The 16,052-nt window shown below is 37.2% G+C and overlaps 1 protein-coding gene across 1 annotated transcript; it reads right to left on the reverse strand.

Annotated features, from left to right (window-relative positions):
* Window positions 1–5,174: 5,174 nt before the first annotated feature.
* LOC135694708 (mpv17-like protein 2) lies at window positions 5,175–15,432 on the reverse strand. The gene is made up of 4 exons (XM_065213547.2): window positions 14,891–15,432; window positions 13,104–13,180; window positions 10,066–10,095; window positions 5,175–8,924 (listed from the first exon to the last, which is right to left on the reverse strand). Exons 1-4 carry the CDS (start codon window positions 15,261–15,263, stop codon window positions 8,808–8,810), a joined length of 597 nt encoding a protein of 198 aa, XP_065069619.2. The 5' UTR covers window positions 15,264–15,432; the 3' UTR covers window positions 5,175–8,807.
* Between the last annotated feature and the right edge of the window lie 620 nt (window positions 15,433–16,052).

A 16,052-nucleotide genomic window follows, 5' to 3' on the forward strand; every position in this document is an offset into this window, starting at 1 on the left:
GTAAACTACACTACACAATATCTTCAAATTGCCTGTTTTATCAGATACCATAAATCCTGGAAGTAGCTATAGCTCCTCGGTATGATTTTGGATGGGGGAATGGGTTTCAAAAATTATCTGCATAGTTAACTCTGAACTTGGGGGGAGGGGGGGTTTACTATTGAAGTCACAACTATTTTGCTTTATAAAAAGTAGAAAAATCAAGAAATCAGAAAAAACAGATTTGATTAAGCTTAAACCCCGTATTATAATGTTATAAGGTATATTCTTGTAAAAAATGTGCATTGTGAATACTCTTTGCACACTTATGCTTATAATTAGTGTAGAGGCTCACTCAAGGGGGACGTATATGGAGGGATCACTTGAAGGTTTAAGAGAACATATAATTGCGATATAATTTATGCTTATCCACAAGATAAAGTGATGATTGCCATAGGCGTTGGAGCATGGGGTTTCGAAGCTGCAGCCCCCCTCCCCCCAATCAAGCCAAATGAGTCGAATTTTAGGCCTATTAGGGCAATTTTATCTCAATGAAGCAACAACATTCGTGCAAAACTCATAGCCCCCCAAACATTTTGCGTCTGCTACGCCCATGACCATTGTAACGATATTCTTCATCAAACACATATGTCAAGTTGAACCACAGCACAAAAAAATCAAACAAAATTTAACCATTCTTTCAATTTTCATCAACATTAAGCTCCAAATTACATGTTATTGTACGTCTAGTTGCAAGGCCTTGAAATCTTTTCTCCTTTTCTATTTTCGTGCGAACTAAAAACTAAAAACTAAAAAGAACTAAAAAAATAAGCAGAACGCATCTAATTTACTAGGGGGTGCTTTCTCCTCGATTAGTTTATAAACTACTGAGAAAGTTTCCTCCTTTAAATAATTCCCTGTTTACAGTACTAGCTTGTTTCTCCACTACTCTGTATTTGTTATGTTACGTTTATATTATTTAACTTCCTTTTACATTGTTTATACTTTTAAGCTTGGATTATTTCTAATTTGTAACAAGTGTATGTATCCAGTGGAATTTAAAATAATACTGAACTGAACAGAACTGAAAAGATCTCGTTTGTTTTTCAAAAATATGACTTCGTGCCACTCCCGCCTCCCTCTTTGATGGGGGCCCTGAACTTTAAGTACTGTTCTACTTTTAGATAATCTACATATACGACCTGTAGTTACTCACATCAGTTTCGAAAAACGAAATCATTGAAAATTCCTTGAGCCACAGGTAAGTGTGGTCAGGGAGCATGATCCTTTACTTTTCAGTAAGATACATCAAAGTGATTTTACTATCTTCATAAAGTGATTCTTAAGTTTGCCCTCCCTTTATTCCAAACAAAGATGTTTTGATGACCAAAGCTTCGAATGTCTCTCTACAGGTAATGTTTAAAGTGTGCCCTCTCTTTCTACAGAGATAAGAATGTTTAAAGAAAATAAGATTTTGTTGTGGCTCGTGCACACAATAAAACGCGGACCAGCGTGACATTTTTGTGGTAATATTTTGACCATAAGCTATACGTTACAATCACTTACCATACTATTGATTTAAATGCATGACATCATACGAACATTGATATAAAAAATGTTGAATTATATAACATAAAGGTACCAAAATAAAGCTTTGTAATCTGATACGATTGAGCAGCACCATTACAAACAACAACCGTAACATCCAGGTGTAAAAGACAAAACATACCGAAAAAGACAAAACAGACACGAGGCAGGGGCATGAAAGAGACATGTGTTCCATTGAATCTTTGTAGATAGTGGCAAAAGAGAAAGCCTTTGTGTTAGCATGTTGTTGTTCAATGTTGATGATTTTTGTGGTACAGCGTGGAGGGATAACTAGTACTAGGCCAAGAAAAAAATTGTTTGGGGCTTCATACCCCTAGATCTAAGTTCTTCTTGTGGATGCTGAAAATTGATCGATTACTCCCTCTTGGAAAAAAGGTTCAACAATAGACCCCCCTTTTTTCCTATATCGTTTTTTCCAAAAAATTTGCAAGAAAAGGCGTCGAAAACCTGGTTCAGGCATTTGCTTGCCCGATTTTCAATAACCTCCCATCCATGTGTACCTCGTTTCGCAAAAAGCCAATCAAGTAATTATGCAAATAGTTTTTGTTCTTAATTAGTATGTACACACATGACCTTTACTAGGGAATGAATCTTTAATACATCAAGTAAGTCATATAAATATTTATTGTATGCAACTTTGCAATTCATCAACAGCATTGAACTTTTTCAAGAACTTTGTATGACTACGACTGTGCTCAAAAGTGTAAACAATTTTAATTTGCCAACAATTAGTCCATATTTAGGGTGCCTATAAGCTATAGCATATTCAAAAATGAAAATTACCAGTTCCCAAAGACCGCGAATCTTTTTTCAAATTCCCTTGTTTTCAAGCCTGTTCCTTTGCCCTTTAATGTTTCTGGCATCTCTGGTGTCTGGTTATTTGCCTCTGAAGCTTTATTTCATCTGGGCCTTCAGCTGCGTTTGTTCATTGCGTTAATTTTCAACGTTGTTTCCCTGTGCGAACTGAGGTTGTACGCAGATAAATTTCGAGGCTCATATTAGAAGGTTTTGAAGAAACATTATTTTCCTTGTTCTTATGCAGCTGTTAAGTTTCATTTGCAGCCTCTAAAATCCCAGACGCATTCAAATTTCAAACCATTCTTCTGACAAAAAATTCTTTCTCTACCTACAGTGCCGTCGGAACAAAATTCATATTGGGGGGGGGGGGGAGGGGAGGGGGCTGCCCAATTGTATTCCTTCTCATCTAGTACACTGTTAAAAAGGAAATATACTACAGTCTGACAATTATTGGGGGCCCTCCCCTCCCCAGCCCCCCCGGTTCCGACGGGCCTGACTTAGATTAGCAAACAAACACATTGCTAGATACGAAACATGCAAAAACCGTTACTTACAGTGAGATAATCTTTTCATCAATTCGGATGCTGAAAATATTATATGCTTCGTTTTCTGTAGTACCAATTGCAACTTTCTTCAACTCTGCATCAAGATGGTCTTTCACCAATTGAACGATTGTGAAGTTACTCAACAGTACTTCCGTGTTGCTCATATTGTCGTAAACAAACTAGAAAAGCATTCAGAAGAACAAAGGGTATTTTGATAATCATGCATGCAAAAATGCACCATGCCGTCAATCTACTTCCTTGTCTGAGCATTACAATACCATAGTTTGCCGATGCAAGCAAAATCTCATCAAAACGTTTTAGTGAACCAGGTTGCTTTTAAATCTCAATCCGATGGCGTTAAGTCAGTTCTTTTACATCTTCATTACAATGACAAGGCTATTTTATTGAGCATTTTCTTTCTACGATTGTTTAACTGCTCTTTGAACTTTCGAGCACCCTCTGTCCCATGAGCGCTTCTTGATTGCTACGAATATGCTAAGTCTGGTGCTATCAAAATGACAAGGGGGTCTTGCGCAAAATATTGCAAGAAACAATAGCAAGATGGGAAAGTGGCTACTTTTTGGTATCAAAAAGTGGGCCCAGGCCCCTGAGCCCCCTAGCACAAAAACCCTGTATGATACAAATACTAAATAAATAACTAAATAAAATTGTCACCGCTTTTGAATTAAATGAACCGAATCATCAATTAAGCGGGATTTAAAGTTGAACAGACTTTCAGCATTGATAAATAAATGCCACTGTTGATTCGGCCAGTTAAATCAAAGATTAACAAATCTTTTTTAGTCGAAACTGGAATAGGTCGATTTAAAAAATCAAGTTTTAAAAAATGAAACGAGGGACAAAAAAATGCTTTTTTAAAGTGCAAAAAAAATTTGCAAATGATTAGAGTTCTATAACATAGGTTTCTACTTTAGCGGCCAGATAGTTTTTTAAGTCAAGTACCAGAAATTCAGTATCAAATCCTGAAGACAAGTTATAGTATGATTCAATTCTAGAAAAACCTGTATGATCTAGAAAACATCCATTGCCTATCGGTATTGACCTCATTCGGCACACATTACTTGGACCTGTAAGCGGTTTCATTCTTCAATTACACGGGTTTAAAGGGCTGAGGGAGTGCATCCAAATCATGCTATTTTCAGCTTGGTTCCACTTAAATTGATTTACAAATTACATGTTGTCCTTTTCCAACAGTTTTGAGCCCGAACCTGCTGTTGTGTGGTGTTTCAAGTCCTCGATCACGAGAAGCCCTGAGTTAAACAAAAATCTTTGCATGTAAATGCTGTTAGCCTTAACTGAATATGCAACAAACTTATTGGACTTATCATATGTGATTCTGGAAAAAACACATGCAAAGGGCAGTGTAGCCGAATATCTTAAAGTCTTTGATGATCCATAAATAAATTCATAAGTTAACTTTTGATTTGCACCTTTCCTTGAAAAATCTTTGAATATCAGGCCATTTGAAATGTATATTTTATGAGTTAAGCGATCAACTCAATCGGAAACAAGTTGATTGAATTTTTTCATGGTTTTCTTACGCGCATGGTAACCAAAGTCTAAAGAAGAAAGAATGAATAGCAAAGCAAGACTGAGTATAGAATTGCGTATGCAGGGGTTAGCCCTGAAGATCGCACTGAGCGCAAACCAATGAGTAGCAACTTCGAACCTTCCCTGTAATGCTCATCAAACGGCTTACAGCTCTCAATACGACAAGAAAGAATGAATAGCAAAGCAAGGCTGAGTATAGAATTGCGTATGCAGGGGTTAGTCCTGAAGATCGCACTGAGCGCAAACCAATGAGTAGCAACTTCGAACCTTCCCTGTAATGCTCATCAAACGGCTTACAGCTCTCAATACGACAAGAAAGAATGAATAGCAAAGCAAGGCTGAGTATAGAATTGCGTATGCAGGGGTTAGTCCTGAAGATCGCACTGAGCGCAAACCAATGAGTAGCAACTTCGAACCTTCCCTGTAATGCTCATCAAACGGCCTACAGCTCTCAATACGACAAGAAAGAATGAATAGCAAAGCAAGGCTGAGTATAGAATTGCGTATGCAGGGGTTAGTCCTGAAGATCGCACTGAGCGCAAACCAATGAGTAGCAACTTCGAACCTTCCCTGTAATGCTCATCAAACGGCCTACAGCTCTCAATACGACAAGAAAGAATGAATAGCAAAGCAAGACTGAGTATAGAATTGCGTATGCAGGGGCTAGTCCTGAAGATCGCACTGAGCGCAAACCAATGAGTAGCAACTTCGAACCTTCCCTGTAATGCTCATCAAACGGCCTACAGCTCTCAATACGACAAGAAAGAATGAATAGCAAAGCAAGGCTGAGTATAGAATTGCGTATGCAGGGGTTAGTCCTGAAGATCGCACTGAGCGCAAACCAATGAGTAGCAACTTCGAACCTTCCCTGTAATGCTCATCAAACGGCTTACAGCTCTCAATACGACAAGAAAGAATGAATAGCAAAGCAAGGCTGAGTATAGAATTGCGTATGCAGGGGTTAGTCCTGAAGATCGCACTGAGCGCAAACCAATGAGTAGCAACTTCGAACCTTCCCTGTAATGCTCATCAAACGGCCTACAGCTCTCAATACGACAAGAAAGAATGAATAGCAAAGCAAGGCTGAGTATAGAATTGCGTATGCAGGGGTTAGTCCTGAAGATCGCACTGAGCGCAAACCAATGAGTAGCAACTTCGAACCTTCCCTGTAATGCTCATCAAACGGCCTACAGCTCTCAATACGACAAGAAAGAATGAATAGCAAAGCAAGGCTGAGTATAGAATTGCGTATGCAGGGGTTAGTCCTGAAGATCGCACTGAGCGCAAACCAATGAGTAGCAACTTCGAACCTTCCCTGTAATGCTCATCAAACGGCCTACAGCTCTCAATACGACAAGAAAGAATGAATAGCAAAGCAAGGCTGAGTATAGAATTGCGTATGCAGGGGTTAGTCCTGAAGATCGCACTGAGCGCAAACCAATGAGTAGCAACTTCGAACCTTCCCTGTAATGCTCATCAAACGGCTTACAGCTCTCAATACGACAAGAAAGAATGAATAGCAAAGCAAGGCTGAGTATAGAATTGCGTATGCAGGGGTTAGTCCTGAAGATCGCACTGAGCGCAAACCAATGAGTAGCAACTTCGAACCTTCCCTGTAATGCTCATCAAACGGCCTACAGCACTCTCAATTCGACATCGAGCATTCTCCATCGAGTTATCTTTATAACTACCATTGCGTTGATTAGAACCTGTTTATTCATTGGCCAAGATTCTCAACATTCATGCTTCTCGTCTTTTTTATATCTGATAATAATTACATGCAAAATAAAGTAGATATATCAGTAAAAAAATATAAATTTTAAAATGCAAATAGCGATTTGAATATCACACTAGAGGATTTATGCCAAATTACAACAGGAATAAAAATAGGGAATTCGATATTATGTAAAATCCGTAGCTATGTATTTTGGTAGACACATAATCCGGCAAACTAGTTTTTCAATTCTCTATTCTTCTTCGACAATCTACGACTACGATCTAAATCAAAATATTTCTTTTTTGCAATTAATAATAATTTAATAATAACAAATACAATTACCAATTTAAATACACATTCAGCGAATACGTACAAAATATCAAAACGAAGTAAATTGTGCTAAATAATATATCCCAATTATTGCTGAGTTTCAGTCGTACTAAAAACCAAAATTCAAAAGTAAAAACAACAAACTGAACAGTGAAATTCAAGCACTAGCTTCGAGGGTTTCTTCCAAAATGCATTAGTTAGAAAACAACTGCAAATTAGCTTGCAAAGGATTTCCATTTTTCAACAACTTTGTGAGAGGATATCTTTTATTGCAATGCTCGCGATACAGGGCTAAAAAAACCTGTTCTTGCCCCCCCCCCCGACATAATAGTTATAGGTCATTGTATACAAAATAACTATTATATAACTTGTTGTAATCTATCCGTGATCTTATTCGAGTTCACCTTATCTAATACTAACTGCTAATTATGATACAACGTATAACACAATGCTGTAGTAAAATGTGCCCAGTGTCCAATGAATAAATATTGTAATTGAGAACAAATATCAATGTTACTTAATCACAATAAGTATGTGTGAAAGATTATCCATATAAATAGAAAATCTCAAAGAATGATTTTTTACGCAGTAACTGTAAATCATAAACGGTTAATGACATCCTTTACGTTGGGAATTGAAGTTTGGAGAGGAAGTGTGGTAGGGGGAGATTGGGGGGAGATTACCTATTAGGAAGATAATCATTGCTTCATGGACAAAATAGGAAGCAATTTTTAAGTTCATAAAATAGAAAAATGTTTAGATTTGAGCTAACATGACTCTGCTTCCGCATTGGATATCAGTGAGCTGGTATTTTACCAGATTTTTACTGCAGCGAAATTCGCTATAGAGACAAACATTTGACATCACATTGAGGAGGGAGCTATGACATTCTCAAAATAAATCTTATTTTTGAATAAACGGTATACAAATATTGTTACAAACAGGGTCCCTCTTTTTCCACTATGCTCAAATATGACTTTGTACTGATGCGAAGTGATTTTAATTTGTTTGGTTATAAATTGACTTGATCAGAAGACCTAAACAGGGAAAGCACTAACACCCTTAGAATAGCTGTAGAATTGAAAGCATAATCTTTTGATGCGGAATTTGCAAGAAGATGAGATGCAGTCTTATCCTGGCTCAATAAATTTAATTCTCCATCAAAAGATAAAAATCTTATGAAATCAAATCAAAGACAGGCTTAATTCGGCGATATGGCACAAATTTTGCATTTACATGTGTTTCATTTTTATACATCAACAAAGACTGTTTTCAACAACAAAAATCGTTGATGTATATGTCCTTACAACATGTCCCATTCAAAAACTTCAAAGCAGCGATCGAATCGACACAATACTAAAGGACTCAGGTCTCCTAGCGTTTTGGTAATAATACAACAGGCCTAACTGTAAAGTAAAAAAAGGTCTCAGGCCAGGACAGGCAAACACATTAACCCTTCAGTTAACCCTTGGGTGCGCTGATTCAAAATTAGGTGAAATATAACTGGGTGCCTAACCATGAGGTAAAGCTAAAGGTATGGCATAATTTGACGCTAGTTTGCTTCTTGGGCTTAAGTTAGGAACAATATATAATTCGGGGGGATTTGAACAAAGTCATATGATCGCAGGATTATCTAAGTACCTATAGACCATGTTCATAATACCCCTATTCTAGGAATCCTCTATAAAGCGGTTTTTAAATATTATAAAACAAAGTTGAGTTAAGGCTGATTTCCACGAGGCGAGTTTCGCAGCGAATTCGCGGCGAAATTGCTGACGAAGGGATTAAGGCATGCGCAGTTTTGATTTTTGATTTCGCAGCGAATTCGCAAGAAAGTAGAAAAGAGTTCTACTTTTTCGCGGCGAAATATTTCGCAGCACCTAATAACCAGTCAAAGCAAAAGTTAATTTGCTTGATTTGTAAGACAACAGTCTTTGGAACATTCGCCATGCATGCATTTCTGAAAATGGGCGCCTTAAATTTGAGTTTTGGGGCAATCAATATATAATTTCGCAGCGAATTCGCAGTCTTGTGGAAATCAAAAAACAATTTCGAAGAGAATTCGCAGCGAATTCGATGCGAAATTCGCCCTGTGGAAATCAGCCTTTACACATCGTTGCGAAAAGACGAAATCGTTAATCACGAATTCATGAAAAATTCGAGAAAATCTTATAACAAAGAAAAGTTTGTGATTTGCATGTGATAAATTTTCATACTTATGACAATTTGTATAACGGCTAGTAGTGAAGGATATTTACTTAACTTGAAGTAACACCTTTGTGTTTCATGTAGGACATAAAGGTATTCCACAGAAGTGTCACAAAATTGATATACATCATTCTTAAATGCGAAGGAACAACGTAGAAATTCAGCAGCTGAAATGCAAAAAACTATCATTAGAACTATTGAAAACTGACTTTTAAATCAAGTGGAATAGAGTTTAATCATGGGTTGCGCAAGGGTAGGAGCTGGCAACAAATGCTTTTCATCCAAACCATGAAAAGAGATAAGGCAAAACCAAACAATACGGATATGATTTGGGGGTCGCTTAAAGCAACGACAAAAATGCCTTCGTCATTTGAATGAGCTTTGTCGGTAGTAATTTTACAGCAAGACTCGTTTTAGAATTTTGAACATGGTAAGAAGCGTAGAAAACGGACAGCATGCACAGGAAAAGGAATGGCCAGAAAGCTGTATGTCAAAGCAGAGGCAAAAATTGATTTTGAAAAAAAGATAAATCCATGTGGTGGGAAACAGGCGATGTTCTTAATTTTTCGAAAATCTGATGCTGGATTGTTCTTAAATTAATGTGGTGTGCGCTCTAAGGAGGTGCTCAGGCCTCATTTGCAAACAAAGTGAGTGAGACACCCTTTATTTGCCGACACATTTTGAAATTCACCTAAATAGCACTTATGTTTTCGAGATGGAACATTGTTCAACATTACATTATACAGTAGCTCAGCTTGTTCATAATTTGTTCGTAAATTTTGGCCAATTTTGAGACACGCGTTGTTATAAAATTGTTTTTATAAAAAAGAGTGTATTGCAAGAATTAACAGAAATAAAGAAGGAAATAAAAGGCAGTAACAGGAAGGAAAAGGGAAGGGAAAAGAGTTGTGTTCTTCAATCGAACAAAATTTTACTTTCTATAGTGGTATAGATTGTTTGATAACTCTCATTTAGGTTTGATTTTTAAAAACTTTACGAGAACAGTCAATGTCGAAAGCTACATTATTTACAATGTTGAGCAAAAGGAAATAAATTAACCGTGGAATTTCTAGTACACCGAACCCTGGTCATTCCTTGGAAATTGATGAAAACATCCTTACTAACATACGAGGCAAATAAACACTCGTCCCATAATGGATAATGTCACGACAGCTTAGAATAACAGATGATATCGAAAGCTGTGTCCACGCGAACTATTGTGGTTGCAACCATGTTGATCTGAATGTAAACTTAGGGATCAAGTATGTTTATGTCTGCATCCAGTGAGAAAAGATAAAATCCACTCACCTGAGCAGCTGGCCAAACTGAAAGATCCGCCTGCAAAAGCAATTTGCATTATTAAATACCGGTTCAAGTTTGACAGTATTTTCTAATGAAATAAATTTTGTAGAGGATTGAGAGCGATGAGCAGGCTATCGGAGATTTCAGGAGGGAGGGTTGTGTCGGTAAGATAGTTATTTGCAGTGTAAAACTTACTTATGTGGCACAATAGTTACTTTTATTGCTATAATTACAATAGCTTAATGTCTCAATGTAGCTACAATAGGTAGCTCCAAAGAAAATAAAAAAACTAAGATAGACTATAAATATCTGAAAAAGATTAAATATTTCTTGAAATTTTTCCTAGGGGGTGAATGATATTGACACCAAGGTGTATACATAAAGCTGCATTTAAAACATACGAGGAGGATGGAAGATTGCAATCATCCAGGATAACAAAACAGATTACACTGGCTGATTATGCACAGATTATCTTAACAATAAGCCTATAGGATGTAAGCACAGTCAATCAATTGTAGTGTAGCGAAACAGTCATCCATACAGAAAGTCAAAATACCATGTCATAAAGTTGATCTGTGCCATGTTGATAATGTGGCTCAATGAAATCAGCTGTTTTAAATGGATATGCCGAAAAAAGGAGATACTGGCTTGAAAGATAATGAAATTTGATTAAAAGAAAATAATTAGAAGATATTATTGACTTTTGGTTTGGTATTCTATTGAAAATTTCAAGAATAAATGAAAACATTAGTAAAGCTGGCTAAAGTAGCAGTGATGAAGACTTAAGGTTTCATTGCTCAAATTAGAGACACACTTCACGAACAGGTCTAGCCTGGTGCACAAGTGTATTAACCAATGTGCAAAGACAGCCCTGTCAAGGTTCAGTTTTTGAAAGAATGAGTGTTTTGAATGGAGAAATCGCTTGGACTACCATGGGGAGTTTCTGCCAAGGCCAGAGGTGGATCTATAGTTAATCCTGGTAGCACATGAATGAAAAGGGGAACCAGGAATAACACTTAGAAAATTTTTTCTCTTGCCATACCCTCTAACTCTTTGGAAACCTTCACTTCGAGTAAAGTATGGTTTCAGACACACCTTTTGTGGGATCTGTCATAACTAGTTGAATTAGAATATGCTTGGGAGATGATTGTTTTCCTTTACATTACAGGAAATATTGCTTGGGGCAACCAGTGTTGTGAATAGGCAAAAAAGGATTATACAGAAATTGTGGATTGACTGGATTCCTTTTCTACACTATCTGTATCTAGGCCATGTTAGGACAGAGGATTTTTTTCTAGGATTTGGAAAAACTGAAGAATTTGAATAAACCAGAAACTTTATTGAAGAATGCATGAGAATTCTGCTTTGATGCGGATGAACAGGAGAAAGTACTGAAATGCCTGTGTCTCAGGCAATGTGTGAGACTTAGAAGGTCTGCAAAAGGCAAATTGGTTCTAAAAATTTCATAAGACCATGCACCTCTTGGCACCTGAAGACACTGACAATGCATCATTTGGCACTATATGGTGGCCTGATCATAATTTTTTCAGATGTTCAACTGGATTCTGGAAACAGATGTTAACAAAAGGACTACATGAACATTCACTACACACTATAAAGTACTGTTTTGCAACACCATTCAAATCAGGGCTCATGCAACTTGGAGGGGGGCAGGAGACCATGGCCTCCCCACTTTTTGTGAAAATAAAGCTTAAATGATTTATTTGGGTAACCTGTACTGCTGGCCCCTCCAATCTAGTCCTGGTGATATTAGGCATGCCATTGCACGCACATGCCTCCACCCACACCTAAAACTCCAGAGGCGCTGCTTTCTATCGCACGCGCAGTTCCGCATTTTGAATTACTATTTTTTTCTCTTTTGTTTCTTTAAATTTCTTGTTTATTTTCTCTAAAGTAATTTTTAATTTATTTTGCGTGGGTTATATTGATGGCATTCCCAGAGGCATTTTAACTCTTTGCTTCATTTCCATTAGGCCCAGTTTCCATTTTACTCTGTTTTTGTGTCTCTCAGTTCTCTCACTTTGTTCTTTTCGTATTCTTGTGAACACATTTTACCCTGAACGAAACGTAGGTGTTTCCATTACTCCATATTTGTCCGCTCATATCCTCTGCTCGAGCTCTTTCTGAAACTGAGATTGAATAACTCTGTTTTTGATTGCCTCTGTCTTTGCTGTTCCCAATAAAACGACACGTATTCAAATGATTCCGTTTTCGGATGACTCCACTTTGAAAAGCATTTTTGAGTGTATTAATGACACTTCTTCTAAAATTTCATAAGAACATTTTGGTCTTATGGAAATCTCAAACAATTTTTCAAACACACCTTCTAATACAAATATGACATCAGGTCTTCATAAAAATCGTAAGGTCTCCATTTTATGAACCGCACATCATAAAATGCCTAAACTTTTCAAGGTGTGCATTTACTAGCACGCCGCCAAATTTCATATTACCAGGACTGAGTTTAGGATCAGGGGTGTAGGCCCTGCTCCTATTTATTTGCATCAGGTACTTGTTTTCTGTCTATAAAGATAACTGGCACACAGAAAATGGTTTGAAATTGTAAACTTAAAATGGACAATCATGTAAAGAAATGAAACTGAATTTAGACTCTCTAAAACTGCTACAGCCAGAATCCATTCTTAAAACATTCAAAGTTATAATAAAAACAGTGAACACTTGAACTTTGAACAAGTCTATTTAAGACTGCTTTTTAGATGCGCCTGCAGCAGTAATTTCATCAGCATGGTTTGCCTGCGAGTGCCGCTCACGTGCTCACGCATTTTAGCGAGGCTTGCCACACCTTCAAATTTGTGACATGGGCCTGCTTTTTTATTAAAAGTAAAAAATCAAAATCCAACTCTAAATACATGCAAAAAGAAAACTACACATATTGGCAAAATGGAGGCAAGAGGCCCCTCATATTTGCCACAAAAGGGGGCAAGAGGCCCCTCAAGTTTAGGATCAGTCAAAATCCAACTCAAAATACATACATAAAGAAACTCATGATGATAAAAACTCACAATGTAAGTTGGTAAAAATTTTTCTTTTGTTTCTGAAACTGTTGTCTTTAACGTTTGACCTTCCAAAAGACCAAGACCTCAAAATAAAAAAAGAATTTTGAAATTAGAAAGACATCTTAAACATGCATTTCAGCCTTTTATAATCTGGGAAGATAAAAAAAATTAACTTTAGACTAGCAGTGGCTGTATCACTGCAACAATAAGGAACACTGCAACATGCCAAAAACACATGTAAATAAAGTGTGACTAATATTTTGCCCCCAACATATGGGGCTTGATAAGAGCAAAAGTAACAGCAGAACAAAAGTGTATTGCCCATTTTACCACCCTGCTAGAACTTTGAATTTCCAATTTGTATTTGCTGGAACTTTTCCAAGGTCTTGCCAGCTGGCAGGAAATATTTTATCTGCACATGATATTTTGAAATTTTGCATAGGTAGAGAAATTTTAAGATCCAAGATAATTTTAAAGAATATTTTGCTCGTTATTTTGCTCAATTCAATCTTTACTGCGTTTTTCTAACAAGCTAGGGGCCCTGATTCTATATTTGTTATATATTATCACCAAGATACACCTTCTTGTGGTGGGATGCACAGGGTAAGCCCAAACCAAGATTCTCCGCATCCCATTGAAAACCATTTTCACTCTGGAGCCCAGCCCAGGGAAATACCAATACTATCCCAGTATACCTTGGCAATCTACTATTGTTTATCAAAGTTCTATGATCTGTGTAACAGAATGATTTGCTTGATCTAATGGAGATTGATATATCTTAAATTCCCTTTTAAGCCCCCTAGGGGGGGGGCTTATTGTTTTTCAGCACTTTAAGGGGGGGGGGCTTTTAAGAGTCTTAGTAAATTGGGAGAGGGGGTTTAATAAATATCCTTCAATAAAAAACCATTTATAGTGGTAAACTAATTTTTTGTTATTTGCAAAATAAAAAGCATCAATAATATTGTCATCATCATCATCATCAATTATTAATTCTAAAATATCTTCTTGGGCCATGTGGCCTTCTGAAATCAAGCATTCAAAAAGGTTGACTTCATCCCTTGGAGTACCAACAGCCTGTAATTTTGATAAAAGGCCTGCACATGGGCCGTGCTTTAAGCACATTTAATCTTTGTCTTTCGATCTGTCATACTGGAAGAGACATGATGTGAATTTTGATTTGATGCAAAGTATTGAATGACCAATTAATAAAATGAAAATCTCTGTTTTTTGTCAAATTTTTTTTTCAGCATCAGTGAAAATTTGGGGGAAGGGCTAAATTGAGAGGGGGGCTAATTAAAATGTTCCTTCTGAAAAGGAGGGGCTAATAAGAGAGGGGGGCTTAACTGAGAGGGGAGCTAAAAAGATAATTTATGGTAAGACAGTCAACTACTATGAAAAATAGATAAAACTCAGTGAGTAACGAACTAAAGTTACCTCTAATTGAATAACAAAGGGTCCCAAACCTTTAGGGGCCCCCAGCAACAATATTTGTTATTTTTCTTAGGGGGCGCAGCTGCTCTTTACGTCACTAATAAAATTATTTGGCATAATGATAGCAGCCTTGATATATCTGTACCAAGGACATACTTATCTAGGGGGCGCTAAAAATCGGGTCATCTTAGCTAATTTTGAGCCATCACGCTTCTACTAGTTCGCAAGGAAATGGCTAGCGTTGGCCCCTATAACTGAAAGTCTGGCCCCCTGCTAGCCCACCCACCCCCCAGATTTCAGGGCTAGATTTGTCACTGGATTTTTTATGCCAAAAGTAGAAAAGACGAACTTAAAATACTTACCTAGATAAAATGATGTACATGCATAAGGAGCAAAGACTAGTTGATCAGCTAAAACCTTCTTGAAAACTGTCCTGTGTATGGTACCTTTAATAAATTTGTCTAGCCCAAGATACCAGAAATGATTCACAGGCCCCTGGAAGGATGCGAATGCAATAACACACAGGGACCTTCGAAAATCATGATTACGATCTTCGCCTCGCATTCGACGCTCCATCAGCTGTGTCAAGGCATCTCCAAGCCCGAAAAGTGTCACGTAACTAACAGTATTTGTGATGAATAAATACTTTCCAAATAATTTTTTATAATATTCCCTGGCCTGATGCAATGCTTGAGGCACAACCACAAACAGTTTTCGCGACATATTCTGTGCCATTCCTTTGTTGCAGCGTGCGTCAGACTTGAAAAATGAGACTTGTATCAGCTAGATACATTTTGAATGATCAATCAAAATCCATGTTGATAAACATCCTTTATCCTATCTTACACAACAAAAACCAAAATCTTCAGCCATTCTCCGCCATGCTGTCTGTTCACATGAAATCGCTACATTGCATGACTAGTTTCAGCCTCAGTTTGATTACCAGCTGACAGTCTAGTTCGAGGCCTCATTTTTTAGATTATTGTCCCTGAGTCCAAATAAACGTCCCAGGGCTGAATTCACCATATTACAAAGTATGAAACGACGCTACAATATGAAACGACCTTACAATATGAAATCACTCTTTGCTACAAAATCACGTTAAGATTTAAAAAGAGCCCAAATATGGAACCACACCACTATATGAACCGGCCCTTTGTGTGTACCAAAGCGAACCTTTACTAACCAAGATGTGAAACAGCCCCACTAACACTAAAACATATTATCTCAATTTCCTAACTCCAAAATGCTAGTCACCTCAAACATTTTGTGACTATCTATACAAGTTTGCAGCGAACATGGTCTGAGTGTAGCACTGTTCCATTCCATTTCAGGGGCAGATTAGAGGTCACTGGTGCCCCAGTCACTAATCAATCTTTGTGTCCCATCCTTTCTAAAAGACCCACTCCATTTCAGCAGTTGGTTTTATAGTAAGTAATTTAGCTAACGATAAGATGGCATATAACAGTGCCTTAACAAATAAAATTTACGATTAAGTGTAACTTAATCAGATATAATTTCATG

This window comes from Rhopilema esculentum, chromosome 8 (assembly GCF_057945365.1).
Source record: "Rhopilema esculentum isolate cy_ngs chromosome 8, ASM5794536v1, whole genome shotgun sequence".
In the NCBI taxonomy this organism is placed as follows: Eukaryota; Metazoa; Cnidaria; class Scyphozoa; order Rhizostomeae; family Rhizostomatidae; genus Rhopilema; species Rhopilema esculentum.